The sequence below is a fragment of the Salmo salar genome, chromosome 04 (assembly GCF_965601325.2).
Source record: "Salmo salar chromosome 04, fSalSal1, whole genome shotgun sequence".
Taxonomy (NCBI): Eukaryota; Metazoa; Chordata; class Actinopteri; order Salmoniformes; family Salmonidae; genus Salmo; species Salmo salar.
This window is the reverse complement of record NC_138294.1, coordinates 35291281-35309713: the sequence shown is the minus strand read 5'-3', so window position 1 is coordinate 35309713 and position 18433 is coordinate 35291281. Positions and strand designations below refer to the sequence as shown.

Here is an 18433-nt window from a genome sequence, read left to right as displayed (position 1 = left end):
TCGCATTTGTGCATGCGCTGTTGATAAGCCTATCATCCGATCATTAGGTGTCGTAACATAAATTAACTGCTCCCGTATCCCCCGGCGACAGTGGGCATTGCACCTATCGATATTTGAAGGGATTGTCAAAACTCAGCTCTACAAGTTAATGATTTGCTCTTTATCTCGTACTTAGTTCTTGAGCGTGGAGTTTGGATTCTGCCCTCCACATCGTTTAACATAATTTGAGTAGCTTCGGGTAGCTGAGCCTTTCTTTCTGGCCTGTGAGCGCCTATTCAGGAAACTTTTACCTGCAATCACCTTGCTCCTAATATAGTGCAAAATGTTAGCTCTCTTTGTGCTTTTGCTCTGCATGACATCTTCATTTTCTGCTTCAACTAGAGGTGAGTTAGTGGTTTTTTTCATGTACCGATTAGTGTTATGAATATGTTTTACATTGGGTTGGTTTGTGATTTGCTTGGAGAGTATGTTAGGAGTTGGGCTCTAGGCCTACAGTCAGTGACCTTGGAACGTCTGTCATAAAACCTTTGAATGGTTTTGCAACAGCCAAGAAACTAACAAATCACTTTCACTGGAGATGGACAAATTCCCAAAACATGTTCGTTCCTAAATTCAATAGTTAAATAGAGTTTCCTGGTGATATAATCTGGGCTCCTGAGTGGCGCAATGGTCTAAGGCACTGCATCCCAGTGCTAGAAGCATCACTTCAGACCTTGGTTCAATTCCAGGTTGTATCACAACCAGCTGTGATTGGGAGTCCCATACGGCAGCGCACAATTGGCCCAGCTTTGTTAAGATTAGGCCGTCATTGTAAATAAGAATTTCTTTCAAAACTGACTTGCCTAGTTAAATAAACATTTAAATACACAACCAATAGTAATTAGTCTACTAAACATTTGGGGCAACCTGCAGGGTAGATATTGTGGATATTACTGTAGTTGGTGGTGGTAAAGTTGTTTTTTGGGTGCCATATCTATTAATCATAGGCGATATGAATTAAATGATTTCATGTTCAACTTGGTCAGTAGAAACTGAGGCAGTTGACAAAGTGGTTGAATACAGCTGTCTGTGACAGATTTTGTATGTTTGATTCAGCACTTGTTGATGCAACTCGAAAGTGACACGTCAGTCTTGACTCATAGCCTAATGTCACTTCTTTTGGAATGATACACTGTATTAGAGCAATAGAGGACTTTAATAGTCCACCCACAACGTTCACTGTCTCCAGTGTTGATTGTGTCCATCAGAAACGTAGACCATAGTAGGTTTAGCTTACAAGGTTTCTTGTAATAATGACACAATATTACAAGCTGCAATTGCGCCACCACGAAGGGCTTACCTTCTCACCTTCTGAATCCAGGATGTATACATATTACTGTCTGTTTTAAATAATCTGCTACAGAGGATAAGATTTTTGGAAGTATTTTGCCCAAAGCTCCACATGGTTTTACACGTGTCACAGTCTCATCCACCTGCCTGATCTTTCTCTGTTGAACCAGTAGCAATTAGCCAGGGGACTAGGTAACGTGTATAATGGTTAAACGGTTAATTGTTGCCTAGTGTTAAAGTTGCGTCAATTCGATCTGGTATCGGAACAAAATAGTCAGCACATAGTAACGTCTGATTTCTTTGTAGTTTAATTAATGCAAACACATTTATGGTAAATATGATGTTTCGTATATACGGGCTCACTGTGTCACCACGAAGGGCAGACAGAGAACTAAAATGACATCATAAGTTCTTCCTTAAATACTTCTTGACAGACGTAGTTCCCTCTCTCTGAGGGCCTTTTGTTTAGGAGTTGTTTTGACAGACATCTCACTCAGCAGTGAGGGCCCTTTAGTGTTAATGAGCTTACTGACATTGTCCAGTTACTGATGAAAGACCTTGGTATTTATATAAAGAAACACAAGTCTAAGTGACTCCCAACCCTTTGCTCTTAGCCTAGTGCAAACACCCTGGGTTGTCACCCAATTGACTCCAGAAAAGTGACACAGGAATATTCTACTCCAGAAAAGTGACAGTTATTTTCAACTAGCCAGGGTTAACAAATTCTTGTGTAAAAGGACGTTAAACTGGCCCTGGGCTAATTTTAACCCAGGGTTTAGGATAGCCCGGGGCTAAGAGAATGTAGTTTGAAAAGGCCTAGTGGGGCTCAAAAAGAAAACAGACTGAGAACCCCTGCCCTAAGTCACTCATATCACTGTGAGTTTTGATATCACGCTGTGATTCCAGCATTCCCCCTCTTGTTGTTTCAGGTGCTGGTGCTGCTGGACCAAGGCTGAACAGTGACCGGTTGTACAAATTCAGCTACACCACCGAGGTGCTGGTGGACAGGGCCAAGGGGTCAAAAGATGGCAGTGCCGGCTATAGGATCTCCAGTGACGTAGATGTTAATTTAGTGTGGCGAGACCCCAGCAGCAAGGACGACCAGCTCATACAACTGGTGGTAAATAATCCCACAGCACCACCTCCTCACCCTGACCCTGACTTTGCTGATAGCTACATTGAGGGAAAATGTACTTACTATGGCTGTGATATATGGTTGTCCCACCTAGCTATCTTAAGATGAATGCACTAACTCAGTGGTCACCAACCTTTTCTGAGTCAAGATTCACAGTCAAAAAGCAAGCTGAGATCTACTGCTCAAGTTTTCTTTTTTACATTAACCTCACACAAACAGGTTTGTAAGAATGAGGTTTGGGCAGTAGGCCTAATACATTATCACATCATATTGGCTATATGATTGGCCTGCCAATATTGCTAATCAGACCGTATTATATTTCAAAACTCGTACTTTGATAACAAAATAGATCAGTTGGTTTAGCACTGTGGAGCATGAATTGAAATAATTAGCTTTTTTATTTTACTGGACTGATGGTACCTGCATCTGATGGTCAACGAGATCAAATCACGATGTCAGTGATCTTCAGGTCGAAAAGTCGGAGCTCTAGAAAGATGCCCGAGTTTCCGACTTGGAATTCCGAGTTCAAAACGATTTTTCCCAACCGCCTCTCACGGTCCCTGCTCTCTCCTTCCTTTCCTCCAGTGAGACTGACCAGAGAGAGGGGACACCGTCTTCCACCTGATGGCAAAACTGGAGCCGCACCGCATCTGCCTCATGCACAAATTCATGTTGTTCCTATGACCAGAGAAGTTAAATATTCCTTAATATTAAAATCGACATGACGAGCTGCTAATAATAATAAAACGCAGGGCTATCGTTACTTGGCTACTCATTCATTGCAGCTGCAGCCCAAGCGGAAGTACGGAGAAGCGCGTTTTGTAATAGTGTTGAATAAAAACAGTGACAGTGCTGAATATAAACTTGAACATGAACTCACTCATAAAAACAGCTGTATTCGTTGAGTCTCTCTGTGGTCATGGTTTTAAAAGTTATTAAATCTTACGTAGGCTAGTAGCCTATTAAACTTGGCTGTGGCCAGGGTCATGGAAGCTCTGTAGCCACTGTGATTTGAGCTATCCGATTGGGCAGCACAGTAGGTGCACTTGATTTAGTCACAGATTTGCCGGGTAGGCGGAGTTTGTCTCATGGGAACACTTTGCTACCTGGTGCGCAGGACTTTTGAATCAAGTGCACCTACCGGCAACAGCTCAACACGATTTTAAAAAAGGAGCGCAAGCCTTTATCGTTCGTTGGCTTTTCTACATAAATATTTGGTGAATGACATGGAATGCCTTGAAGATTATCGACCGGTTGGCGACCACTGCACTAACTGTAAGTCGCTCTGGATAAGAATGTCTGCTAAATGACTTAAATGTATGTTGGATAGATTATCCTGAATCCCAAATCCACTGCTAAAACCCCAGCCCCTAGACCATATGTAGATCTAAGAGTATTGGATATGTGTAACTGCTTTATGGCAGTAACCCTACCTCGCAAATGATAGCCTAGTTGGAATTTTCACCATTACACTTAGACCTATCCAGTCTTTTCAGATCTACACAAACACAGAGAGGGCAGTGAGTGGGGGGTAGCGGTTGATTTATGATTCATTCAGGGTCAGACAGAGCCAGTTTTTGTCAAACCTGGTTACATGTTTCCCTGGGATATTGAATATATTTTTTTGGAAAACACCTCTTGTTTTGGGAGGGTACATGTTGGAGTTTATACATGCAAAATATTGTTTACAATGTGAAAGGAAAGGAAACTCAACCACATATTGATATGATCCTGGGAGAGTGGTCCTGGGAAAGTGGTCCTGGGAGAGGTTCTTAATGTCCCCTGTAATTGGCACAAATAGAAAACAATTGCCTGGTCTGATTGTGTAAAAATAGTACTTAAGTTCTCAGACAGACACCTCAGGGAGTCTGTTTTTTAAATTGTATTTAAAAAGACCTGGGTTCAAATAGTATTGGGCATTCTGTTATACTTAAGTTGTGCTTAATTGTGCGTGCCTGGCCCAAAAGCAGTCATCTCAAAAGTGCCAACATGCCTGCCTGGAATTCCAGACAGGCTAAATCAAACACTGACAGTTTTTTGAAAGATTTCAAATACTATTTGAAGTCTATACCTTCCACTCTGGTTGTATTCTATGGAGAATATTGATATTGAGCTGCTTGAAATGTCCTAAGCTTTTTAGTCACTAACTTTTCTTCTGGCCGTTGAGGAACATGCATCCATGTTATAAATTCCTCCTTTTTTTCTTAACATGACTATGTCCTCCTCCTCCTTGTCCTCCAGATCGTCTAACAAGCTCTTCCATTCCCATCCACAGATCTCAAACGTGAAGATAAAAAATGTGGCCCCACGCTCAGCCAAGAAGAATATATTCGAGGGCGCAACAACGCAAAGCCTTCTCGGAGAGAAGAAGCTGGCAGCACTGGAAAGGCCGTTCATGGTGCACCTGAAAAACGGAAAGGTAAGAGCTGTGAATGTTGGTTTGTTGCTATGGAAACAAACAGTTATTAGACGTTATAAAGGGGCTCATTCATGCTCATAACAGGTCTTAAAAATAATAAGAACTGATCATAATGCATTATACCTGCAGGTGCTAAGTAAAGTGTTACTGTATGTTTTTATCGATGTATAATGCAAAATTATTGATTGAATTTAAGGCAGTTACTAGGAACATGAATGTACTTTGGGTATACTGTAGGGGAGATTATCTGCCATAGGTAGATGTAGTAAAATGTGTAGGTAGTAGGGTGTTTAATCATTACCAGAAGTATACTAGATATACTACAAATAGCTATTTTTCTATCATTGTAGTACTTTTGTTGTTATATCTTCATAGGTCAATAGTCATAAAAGTATTGTGCAATTTTACATGTATTTCTATATCAACCATCACTTTTACTACAATCAGTTAAGATAAAAAATACTAAATCTATTATGGGAGCCATTTCCGGAGCATCCTTGACAACATCCATATTTCCGAGGACTATTAATCGAGCAGTAATTGGCAATGTGTTAGTGTGGTGACGCTGGAAGGGGAAATACCAGACAAATGGTGTGTATGTGCAAAGGTCAACTCTTCAGATTGCCGTCCGTCCGGTTATCAGATCCCACGGGAGACAAGTGTGGGGGCATTGGCGTGGCAAAGTTCCTTGATGACACAGACAGGGTGAGGTGAATAGGTGAACCAGTTGATCAGTGAATGTCCTGTTGAATGCATCAACAGGACATGTGATCAGCTAAATCTGTTATGAAAATAGTAACAATTTAGCACTGGACTGTACATATTGTAACTAAATGTATCTCATAGTATTACAAACTATAATAAGTGATTACATGCACTCACCGGACAGTTTATTAGATACACCCATCTAATACCGAGTCGGACCTCCCCTTTGCGTTCCACAGGAATGTTTCACAGGGATGTTGGTCCATGCTGACGAGATGGCATCACACAGTTGATGCAGATTGGACGCCTGTTAGCTTGCATGATTCATGCCATTCTTATTGGCCCACTCTCATCAACAAGTTGTTTTCGCCCAAAGGACTGTCGTTGACTGGATGTTTTTATTTGTCGCACCATTCTCTGTAAACCTAGACACAGTCGTGCGTGAAAAACCCAGAATACCATCCTCAAAGATGCTTAGGTCACTTGTTTTGCCTATTCTAATATTCAATCAAACAGTAACTGAATGCCTTGATGCCTGTCTGCCTGCTTCATATTACAAGCCACGTGACTCACTGTCTATAGGAGCCATCCATTTTTGTAAACAGGATGGTGTACCTAATAAACTGTCCAGTGAGTGTAAGATAATGAACGACTGACAAGATTTTGAAACGTTTGTGATAATGGTGACCTTACGGTGACGATGTGTTTGTTTTTACTACAATGTGATCTATTGTTTGCAACCTTTGTACTTCTGTATTGTATTTAAGACTTTTTTTTCCTGTAATCTCTGCAATGTTAGACATGGTTTTTCAAATAAAGCTTTCTATCTCTCTTGAGTTGATAAAGGCTGAATATGGACAAATAAGGTTAAAGAAGGTTAGTCTTTAACAAATATAGTAAATAAAGCCTAATCAATCTAGTCATTTAATCTAAGCCTCAAAGTGTGATTTACAGTATGATGCCCTGAGTTGAGTGGAATATGCTGGGAAAGTGAATAAGACATTTGTTTGATAGTGTCTGACTGCAGAATTTGTCTTGGGTTGCGTTCCTTGCCATGGGCATTCCTTGACAAGAAAATGGCACTCATATTGGCCCCTGCTCAATGCCATGTGCATACCTTGCCAAGAAAAAAGGAACTCCCTCGCAAGGAACACCCTGAAGATGCAGTTTACAGTCAGACCCTATGTAGTCAGACCCTTTTCCAATTGTTGACATCTCATCATTATCTGAGGCACTTAGATAATATTAATCTGAGGAAACTACAGCTAATTTCACTGTTCCCTGTCATTTGACTCGTGCATTGTTACTATGCACACTTTCAGCAAATAAGAACTCACTTTCGTATCGTATTGACTTGTTTGTTGTTCCATTCCTCTGTTTCAGGTGAGCAGCTTTTACTGCTATAAGGCGGAGCCTGCTTCCATTAAGAACTTGAAGAGGGGTGTGGCCAGCCTGCTACAGGTGCAATGCAGATCTGGGAAGGTCATAGAGGTAAATGAGATCTAATACATATACAGTTACAGGTAATCATGGAAACATTTAAATGTTTTACTCTACAGTCCTATTTTAGCAGACACTTACTAAGAGAAATTACTTTTGAGTAAACAAACTCAATTGGTTACCAATTGGGAGGGTACATACACCACCGTGTACTAAATTGGGTGTATGTATGATTTTTGTTTCAATGATTCCTAGAGAAACCAAAAAGTAATTATAAGTGGATACTCATGTAATTGCCATTTTATCATGTCATCAAAAAAATACCAACTAAATAACGCACTGTAAAATACAATTTTACCAAACGCACAGTTGTAAATTTGTACTGAATTCTCAATGTAAATCATTCAAACAATTGCTTAACTGTTTTTCAATGGTTTTCTGTATGAGTACTTTGTTGGCTGACTGATCTGTCTGGTCTGGGAACAGAATGACGTGTCCGGGAGGTGTACGGTAGAGTATAAGGCTGCCCAGGGCCAGGTGACAAGGACCAAGGCTTTGGAGACCTGCAAGACCGCAGAGACCGGCTTCACCACCTACATTCAGGTCCTGGGCGTGAGTGGGGAGTCCAGCTCTGTCACTGTTTTCACCCTGGAGGATGGCTTCATTAAGTCAGCCATAGCCAAGGAGACTCACATCTTAGCAGTCAATGCACGCCGCACCACCGCTGCTAAAATAGTGTCCAGGTAAGGTTGGCACAAATCAAATGTTATTTGTCATATACGCCGAATACAGCAGTTGTAGACCTTACCATGAAATTCTCACTTACAAGCTCTTAACCAACAATGCAGTTTTAAGAAAAATAAGACACAAGGGAGTCAAATGGAATGTTAATGGTGAAAAAAAATCTTGTAAACTTTGAGGCAATAGTTTATTTTCTTCTACTTTTGTTTACTACATTAATTCAACACATGCATTTTTCATTGTGAAAGTAATGTTGTTTTTTCACTTATTGATTGAATAGGCTTTCTGAGAACATCAATAGCAAGGAACAGAAACTGATTGATGGATTTGTTCGTTTATGTTGTCCTCAGGCAAAGCTTGACGCTGGTTGCAATTGAGACTGGGCCGTTTGAGGCTGCGGGGAAGAATGTTGCCAGTGTTGTCAAATCACTGGATGAGAAATTGTTTGCTGTTGGTGTGGTAGCTGAGAAGGTCAAATCCCAATGCAAGGGCTGTCAATCGGTGAGTGGTTGTGAGAAGCAATAAAGAAAAGAAATTGCTTCAGGTTGTTGTCAACCTTGGACACTGACTTTTTCCTCTGAAAGGTTCCAATATAACCTATCTTCAATTCAGCTTTTACATTGATGGTATTTACTGCCAAAACAAATGCTTAAAAAATTACTCTTTGCTAAAGAATAATTAAAAAGGGCAGAGCAGGGCAAAACTATGCTTGCCTGATTGATTGCTGGAATGGTGCTAGAATTAAATTATCAGAGTACGTGGTGTTACAATAGTGTGAAAAGCTGCCTTTATTAGTAGTCTGCATTTACCAACACTCTACCACACTGTTGATACATGTCCTTGCTGACCAAACATTTAAATAAGACATTACTATTTTTCCTTTCTTTTCCTTTTCTCTGCCCATCCCACTAGCTGTTTGAGCACTGGCAAGCAGTCCAGAAGCAGTTTGAACCAGATAGCTTGTCTAAGGCCATCGCTCCCCGAAGCTTCCTGGCTCTCATCCAGAGCATAAGGAAAGCCTCCAAGGACGAGATCCTCCAAGTGCTGAAGCGCTCCAGCAAGACTGCCCTGTAATCCCTATCACTTTCCCACCTCTCTGTCTCTCTCTCCCTCCTTTTCATTCTCTTTCTGTCTGCCTCTTTCTCTAGCTCTCCTCTTTTTTTCTCTTTTTGTATTTCCCGCTTCATTCCCTTTTTCTTCTCTTTATTTTCACTTCTCTTCTATCGCTCTTTCTCTTCTTGATCTCTCATTTTCTCCTCTTTTTCTGTATGTGTCTTTTTTTCTCTCTCTCTCAGGCTTTGATGCTTTCTTATGAGATGTAGAGACTCCTCACCCCGTTTCCTTGCTATCAGTCTCTCGCCCCATGTTTCTTTGGGCCAGAGCCACATAGTTAACTATATAGGGAATATGGTACCATTTTAGATATGACTTCTGTCTCACCGCCTCTCTCCAACTCTCTTGGGGTCTGCAGACCTCAGGTGGTGGACGCCGTGACCTCGTCCCAGACGCCCGATTCCTTGGACGCCATGCTGCAGTTCCTCAACTTTGCCGACCCCAAAGGCCTGGTTCTGCAGGAGAGGTTCCTGTATGCCTGCGGCTTTGCCTCGCACCCCAATGAGAGAATGCTCCAGGCTTTGATGGTGAGTGGCCAATGGCTGCCTCTTGCTCAAACTCTACATCTTAGGGTGCCTTCAAATCAAAATAATTAATATCATGTCCAACACAGTAGGATGGGGAGAAATTCTTTGGTAAAAAGTCAGTTCAATGTTTTCAATTGTTAGACAGATTTCTTATTTTATTTAACCTTTATTTAACTAGGCAAGTCAGTTAAGAACAAATTCTTATTTACAATGACGGCCTACGCCAGCCAAACCCAGCCAATGGGCCAATTGTGCGCTGCCCAATGGGACTCCCAATCACAGCCGGATGTGATGCAGCCTGGATACAAACCAGGGACTGCAGTGATGCCTCTTGCACTGAAATGCAGTGCCTTAGACCTCTGCGCCACTCGGGAGCCCCAAAATGCATCATTGTGACTTCTGACGGACAGCGCTACACAACACTGTACACTCCCCCAACGCACGGCTCCCAATGAAAATCATTGACTTACTATGTTTTTTACGTATCCATTTTTTTCTGGTTTGAAAGCACCCTTATGCTCATCATCAGGGCAATATTCAGTAAGAACATTAGCATAATGTTTTATAACTTTACATTTTAGTCATTTAGCAGACGCTCTTATCCAGAGCGACCTACAGTTAGTGCATTCATCTTAAGATAGCTAGGTGGGACAACCACATATCACAGGCATAGAAAGTAAATATCTCCTCAATAATGTAGCTATCACTAGAGTCAGAGCTAGAAGGGGGGGGGGGGGGGGGGGGTGTCAAGTGCAAGTTTTGATACATTTATTTATTATATATACAGTACCAGTCAAATGTTTGGACACCTACTACTTCAAGGGTTTTTCTTTATTTTTACTATTTTCTACACTGTTGATTAATAGTGAAGACATCGAAACTGAACAAATCAAAATCTATTTTGTATTTGAGATTCTTCAAAGTAGCCACCCTTTGCCTTGATGACAGCTTTGCACATTCTTGGCATTCTCTCAACCAGCTTCACCTGGAATGCTTTTCCAAAGGTCTTGAAGGATTTCCCACAAATGCTGAGCACTTGTTGGCAGCTTTTCCTTCATTCTGTGGTCTAACTCATCCCAAACCCTCTCCATTGGATTGAGGTCATCTGATGCAGTACTCCATCATTCTCCTTCTTGGTCAAATAGCCCTTACACAGCCTGGAGGTGTGTTTTGGGTCATCGTCCTGTTGAAAAACAAATGATAGTCCCACTGAGCGCAAACCAGATGGGATGGCGTATCGCTGCAGAATGCTGTGGTAGTCATGCTGGTTAACTTCTATGGGCTACGTGGGATGCTACCGTCCCACGTATTCAACTATCAACTACCGTCCCACACTATTCAACAGCCAGTGAAAAAACAGAGCGCCAAATTCGAAAACAACAAAACGTCATAATTCAAATTTCTCAAACATACGACTATTTTACACCATTTGAAAGATAAACATCTCCTTAATCCAATCACGTTGTCCGATTTCAAAAAGGCTTTACGGCGAAAGCATAAAGTTAGATTATGTTAGGACAGTACATAGACAAAAAATTACACACATTTTCAATGCAAGGACAAGCGTCACCAAAAGCAGAAAACCAGCTAAAATTATGCACTAACCTTTGACAATCTTCATCAGATGACACTCCTAGGACCTTATGTTAGACAATACATGCATTTTTTGTTCTATCAAGTTCATATTTATATCCAAAAACCCCATTTTACATTGGCGTGTGACGTTCAGAAAATGTATTTCCCCCAAAACTGCCGGTGAAACAGCACAACAATTTACAAAAATACTCATTATAAACGTTGATAAATTAATAAACTGTTATTCAAAGAATTATAGATTAACATCTCCTGAATGCAACTGCGTTGACAGATTTCAAAATAACTTTACTGGGAAAGCACACTTTGCAATAATCTGAGTACTGCGCTCAGAAAAAAACATCAGGCAATTACAGGTACCCTCCATTTTGGAGTCATCTAAATGCATAAATAGCATTCGAAATATTCACTTACCTTTAATAATCTTCATCAGATGACACTTCCAGGAATCCCAGGTCCACAATAAATGTTGTTTTGTTCGATAGTTCGATAGTTTGTTCATAATTTATGTCCAAATAACTCCATGTTGTTTGCGCGTTCAGTAAGCTAAACAAAATGTAGGACGGGCGAGGAAAATGTCACGACGAAAAGTCAAAAATAAGTTCTATTTACGTTCGTTCAAACATGTCAAACGTTGTATAGCATCAATCTTTAGGGCCATTTTAACTTCAAACTTCAATAATATTCCAACCGGACAGTTGCAATGTCTTGAAAAACGTTTTGGAACACAGGTCCCTTCTCATGTGAATGCGCGCAATGAACGCATGTGATTTTCTGAGTCACTTACTTCCCAGCCTTCTCGTTCGGTCTGTGTTTACCGCAAAAGCCTCAAACAACTTTCTAAAGACTGTTGACATCTAGTGGAAGCCTTAGGACGTGCAAAATGAACCCTAACTCACTGTGTGTTAGAAAGGCAAGGACTTGAAAAAACTACAGGCACCAGATTTTCATTTCCTGGTTGTATTTTTCTCAGGTTTTTGCCTGCCATATGAGTTCTGTTATACTCACAGACATCATTCAAACCGTTTTGGAAACTTTAGAGTGTTTTCTATCCAAATCTACTAATAATTTGCAAATATTTGACTTTGGGCCTGAGTATTAGGCCGTTTACTCTGGGCACGCTTTTCATCCAAAAGTGAAAATACTGCCCCCTAGCCCAAACAGGTTTTAAGTGTGCCTTGAATTCTAACTAAATCACCGACAGTGTCACCAACAAAGCACCATCACACCACCTCCTCCATGCTTCACTATGAGAACTACACATGCGGAGATCATCCATTCACCGACAGTGTCACCAACAAAGCACCATCACACCACCTCCTCCATGCTTCACTATGAGAACTACACATGCGGAGATCTCACAAAGACACAGCGGTTGGAAATAAAAATCTCAAATTTGGAATCATCAGACCAAAGGACAGATTTCCACCAGTCTAATGTCCATTGCTTGTGTTTCTTGCCCCCAAGCAAGTCTCTTCTTCTTATTGGTGTTCTTTAGTGGGGGTTTCTTTGCAGCAATCCGACCATGAAGGCCTGATTCACGCACTCTCCTCTGAACGGTTAATGTTGAGATGTGTCTGTTACTTGAATTCTGTGAAGCATTTATTTGGGTTGCAATTTCTGAGGCTGGTAACACTAATGAATTGATCCTCTGCAGCAGAGGTAACTCTGGGTCTTCCTTTCCTGTGGCAGTCCTCATGAGAGCCAGTTTCATCATAGCGCTTGATGGTTTTTGCGACTGCACTTGAAACTTTTAAAGTTTTTGGAATGTTCTGGATTGACTGACCTTCATGTCTTAAAGTAATGATGGACTGTCATTTCTCTTTGCTTATTTGAGCTGTTCTTGCCATAATATGGACTTGGTCTTTTACCAAATAGGGCTATCTTCTGTATACCACCCTTACCTTATCACAACACAACTGATTGGCTCAAACACATTAAGAAGGGAAAGAAAATCCACAAATTAACTTTTAACAAGGAACACCTGTTAATTGTAATACATTCCAGGTTACGACCTCATGAAGCTGGTTAAGAGAATGCCAACAGTGTGCAAAGCTGTCATCAAGGCAAAGGGTGGCTACTTTGAAGAATCTTAAATTTAAAATATGTTTTGATTTGTTTAACCTGTTGGGGCTAGGGGGCAGTATTTGCACGGCCGGATAAAAAACGTACCCCATTTAATCTGGTTACTACTCCTGCCCAGTAACTAGAATATGCATATAATTAGTAGATTTGGATAGAAAACACTCTAAAGTTTTTAAAACTGTTTGAATGGTGTCTGTGATTATAACAGAACTCATATGGCAGGCCAAAACCTGAGAAGATTCCATGCAGGAAGTGGAATTCTGATTTGTGTAATCACCTTCAACACTTTGCCTATGAAACACACCGTGAGTTATAATTCATTTAGCACTTCCTAAGGCTTCTACTAGATGTCAACAGTCTTTACAAAGTGGTTTGAGTCTTCTCCGGTAAAAACTGACCGAACGAGAGGCCTGGAAAGTTGGTCATAGGGGGAGGGCCATTACCACTATGACGCGGGCACCTATGGGTACCCTTTTGTTCCGAAACGTTTAGTAAGACAATGCAAACGTCCGACTTGAATATTATTGAAGCTCTGATTGAAAAAGGCCCTAAAGATTTATGTTATACAACGTTTGACATGTTTGAACTAACGTAAATATATATTTTTTACACATTCATGACGACAAGTCCCGCGCGCTTCAGTACATTATGAGTAGCCTTCGGAACGCGTTAACAAGAAGGAGCTATTGGGACATAAATTATTAACTTTTTCGAACAAAACTACACTTCCTGGAAGTGCCTTCTGATGAAGATAATCAAAGGTAAGGGAATATTTACAATAGTATATTTGATTTTAGATGGTTCCAAGATGGCGCTAACCTGTATCGCCTAGCCTATTTTTCTGAGCATAGCACCTCGTTTATTGCAAAGTGTGATTTCCCAGTAAAGTTATTTTTAAATCTGGCAATGCGGTTGCATTCACGAGATGTTAATCTATAATTCTTTGAATGACAATATTACATTTTAACAATGTTTTCAAATAGTAATTTTGTAAATTGTAGCGCTGTTCACCGGAAGCATTGAGGGAAAATATTTTCTGAACGTCACGCGCCGATGTAAAATGCTGTTTTTATATATAAATATGAACTTTATCGAACAAAAAATGCATGTATTGTGTAACATTATGTCCTAGGAGTGTCATCTGATGAAGATTGTCAAAGGTTAGTGCTGCATTTAGCTGTGTTTTGGGTATTTGTGATGCATGCTAGTTGCTTTGAAAATGGCAGTGTGATTATTTTGGGCTGGGTACTCTCCTAACATAATCTAATGTTTTGCTTTTGCTGTAAAGCCTTTTTGAAATCGGACAACGTGGTTCGATTCAGGAGAGGTGTATCTATAAAATGGTGTAAAATAGTCATATGTTTGAGAAATTGAAGTTATAGCATTTATGAGGTATTTGTATTTCGCGCGACGCGATTCCACTGGCTGTTGACTAGGGTGGGACGCAAGCGTCCCAGGTTCCCAGACAGGTTAACACTTTCTTTTGGTTACAACACGTATGGAATAATGTAATTTCATAGTTGGGATGTCTTCACTATTATTCCACAATGTAGAAAATAGAAGAGAAAAAAAAGAAAAAAAACCTTGATTGAGTAGGTGTCCAAACTTTTGACTGGTACTGTAAATACTTTTGAACCTTGCCATTTGAAAATGTTTTCTCCATACTGATCATGACCCAGCGCTCTCAATGCACCCTTCATGACATTGCTGATTGTAGCATTTCTGTGGCTCAGTCTAAATATGTCCCGTGTTGCGTTAAAGGAAATAACATACAGAATTTGTGGGGCAGTTGTTTCTCCTTCTCTTAGATGTTGTACCTACACTCAAATGACTTCCAAAATTGCAATTTTATTTAAAATCATGTTTTTTGGGGTACTGTATGATGATAAATCATATGATGATAATGACACATTGTTTTTTCAGGACATTTCAAAGGGCAAGATTGGCAGTAAAGACATCAAAGAATCGGTGGTGATCATCATGGGTGCCATTGTGCACAAACTCTGTCAAAAAGGAGGTTGCGAGCTACCAGTGAGTAAAGTTATCGAATATGTTTAGCCCGTGTCTGCAATGAGGGGAGTTGTACACAACCAATTCTTAAAGGGATTAAAACATTATTTTTACTTCATATTAATAATCTCAAGCACCACCCCCAACGTCATCAAATGTGAAAATGGCGTTTTTCTATGTTTCATAGTTCAAAAGATGGAGGAATATAAGTGTTTCCGGTGACGTCATCTTGTTGTGCATCATATGATTTTAACCAACTATGAGTAGGCATTGTCTCGATGAATATGAAGTAAAATGTGTTTAAATGTCCCTTTTAAGCAATTGAATCATCTTCAACCAAGATAATACTGATTAGACTTTTTTAACTGAGCCATGTGTGACTCTATTGGAATGCAAGACTGGAATAGTGAAGTGAAACAGTAGTGAGAGGTAGCTGTGTCTGATAGTTTGAAAATATACAGAAATGATCCCTCTATGATCCTGTTGTGAAATGCACCAAAGAAAGTCACAATTTCTTAAAAGGAACTATACAATGGCTGATTTATGGTGTGTGTTTTGTCCCATGTCCAACGTAGACTGTGGTTGAGGTAAAGAAGATGATTCTGGAAGGCCCCTACAGTACACAGGTGGAGTCAGACATTCAGATGTACCTGCTAGCGCTGAAGAACTCCCTTCTGCCCGAGGCCATTCCCCTGTTTTCCAAATATGCTGAGTCGGAGGTCGGGGCATACTGCACCATCTCCCTCACAGCCCTGCAGAGATACGACGTCGCCCTCATCACAGATGAGGTGAGGCCATTGGCCAGACATCCATTCATGAGGGAAGCTGGATTGCCATTGCCAGAGCCATATATTTAGATATATTTATCTTATTTCGATATACACTGAGAGTACCAAAGGTATATGGACACTTGCTGTAACTTAACAAATTGTGGAAAAAGTCAAGGGGTCTGTATACTTTCCGAATGCACTGTATATACTGTTGTATGTACACTGCATTCGGAAAGTATTCAGACCCCTTGACATGCCCACATTTTTTCCGCTACAGCCTTATTCTAAAATATATTCAATTGTTTGTTTTCCTCATTAATCTAAACACAATTCCCCATAATGACAAAGCAAAAATAGGTTTTTAGAAATGTTAGCTAATTTAATTTATATAGAAGTTGGAGATTTACATACACTTAGGTTGGAGTCATTAAAACTCGTTTTTCAACCACTCCGCAAATTTCTTGTTAACAAACTATAGTTTTGGCAAGTCGGTTAGGACATCTTTGTGAATGACACGTAATTTTTCCAACAATTGTTTACAGACAGATTATATCTCTTATAATTCACTGTATCACAATTCCAGTGGGTCAGAAGTTTACATACACTAAGTTGACTGTGCCTTTAAACAGCTTGGAAAATTCCAGAAAATGGTGTGATGGCTTTAGAAGCTTAATTTGAGTCAATTGGAGGAGTACCTGTGGATGTATTTCAAGGCCTACCTTCAAACTCAGTCCCTCTTTGCTTGACATCATGGGAAAATCAACAGAAATCAGCCAAGACCTCAGAAAAGAATTGTAGACCTCCCTAAGTCTGGTTCATCTTTGGGAGCAATTTCCAAATGCCTGAAGGTACCACGTTCATCTGTAGAAACAATAGTACGCAAGTATAAACACCATGGGACCACGCAGCTATCATACCGCTCAGGAAGGAGACGCGTTCTGTCTCCTAGAGATTAACGTACTTTGTTGCGAAAAGTGCAAATCAATTCCAGAACAACAGCAAAGGACCTTGTGAAGATGCTGGAGGAAACCGGTACAAAAGTATCTATATCCACAGTAAAACGAGTCCTATATCGACATAACCTGAAAGGCCGCTCAGCAAGGAAGAAGCCGCTGCTCCAATACTGCCATAAAAAAGCCAGACTACGGTTTGCAACTGCACATGGGGACAAATATCGTACTTTTTGGAGAAATGTCCTCTGGTCTGATGAAACAAAAATATAACTGTTTGGCCATAATGACCATTGTTATGTTTGGAGGAAAAAAGGGGAGCCTTGCAAGCCGAAGAACACCATCCCAACCGTGAAGCACGGGGTGGCAGCATCATGTTGTGGGGGTGCTTTGCTGCAGGAGTGGTGACAAATAACCTATTTATTATCTTTCTGACATCTGTGGTATGTTTCAGTTAAAGGTCTCCGCTGTGTAAATTTTCCTCTTGTAATGCGTTGGAGACATTGTACATAGTTGTAAATAAATATCCCAGGACGTTTTGCACCCTCCTCTTTGTACTAGTTGGTGCAATTCACAAAATAAATGGCATCATGAGGGAGGAAAATAATGTGGATATAATGAAGCAACATCTCAAGACATCAGTCAGGAAGTTAAAGCTTGGTCGCAAATGGGTCTTCCAAGTGGACAATGACCCCAAGCATAGTTCCAAAGTTGTACAAAATGGCTTAAGGACAACAAAATCAAGGGATTGGAGTGACCATCACAAAGCCCTGACCTCAATTCCATAGAACATTTGTGGGCAGAACTGAAAAGGCATGTGCGAGCAAGGTGGCCTACAATCCTGACTCAGTTACAGCAGCTCTGTCAGGAGGAATGGGCCAAAATTCACCCAATGTATTGTGGGAAGCTTGTGGAAGGCTACCTGAAACATTTGACCCAAGTTAAACAATTTAAAGGCAATGCTTCCAAATACGAATTGAGTGTATGTAAACTTCTGACCCACTGGAAATGTGATCAAAGAAATAAAAGATGAAATAAATCATTCCCTCTACTATTATTCTGACATTTCACATTCTTAAAATAAAGTGGTGATCCTAACTGACCTAAGACAGGGAATCTTTACGAGGATTAAATGTCAGGAAATGTCAAACTGAGTTTAAATGTATTTGGCTAAGGTGTATGTAAACTTCTGACTTCAACTGTAAGTCTTCTTAGGTGTGACTCTTAGCACACCTGTATTCGCGGAGTTTCTCCCATTCTTCTCTGCAGATCCTCTCAAGCTCTGTCAGGTTGGATGGGGAGCATCATTGCACAGCTATTTTCAGGTCTCTTCAGTGATGTTCGATGGGGTCTGGGGTCTGGGCTCTGGCTGGGCACTCAAGGACATTCAGATACTTGTCCTGAAGCCACTTCTGCGTTGTCTTGGCTGTGTGCTTAGGGTGGTTGTCCTGTTGGAGGGTCAACCTTCGCCCAAGTCTGAGGTCCTGAGTGCTCTGGAGCAGGTTTTCATCAAGGATCTCTCTGTACTTTGCTCTGTTCATCTTTGACTTGATCCTGACTAGTCTCTCAGTCCCTGAAAAACATCCCCACAGCATGATGCTGCCACCACCATGCTA

General features: G+C 40.7%; 1 protein-coding gene across 1 annotated transcript in view; it reads left to right on the top strand.

Annotated features, from left to right (window-relative positions):
• The first annotated feature begins 79 nt into the window (after positions 1-79).
• LOC106602715 (microsomal triglyceride transfer protein) overlaps positions 80-18433 on the top strand; it is a 42707-nt gene continuing 24353 nt past the window's right edge. The window contains exons 1-10 of the mRNA XM_014195517.3: positions 80-383; positions 2259-2449; positions 4740-4883; positions 6972-7079; positions 7515-7771; positions 8120-8270; positions 8682-8839; positions 9241-9409; positions 15011-15118; positions 15673-15885. Coding sequence (XP_014050992.1) covers positions 323-383; positions 2259-2449; positions 4740-4883; positions 6972-7079; positions 7515-7771; positions 8120-8270; positions 8682-8839; positions 9241-9409; positions 15011-15118; positions 15673-15885 — 1560 coding nt within the window. The 5' untranslated portion in view covers positions 80-322. The remainder of the gene's footprint in view (positions 384-2258; positions 2450-4739; positions 4884-6971; positions 7080-7514; positions 7772-8119; positions 8271-8681; positions 8840-9240; positions 9410-15010; positions 15119-15672; positions 15886-18433) is intronic.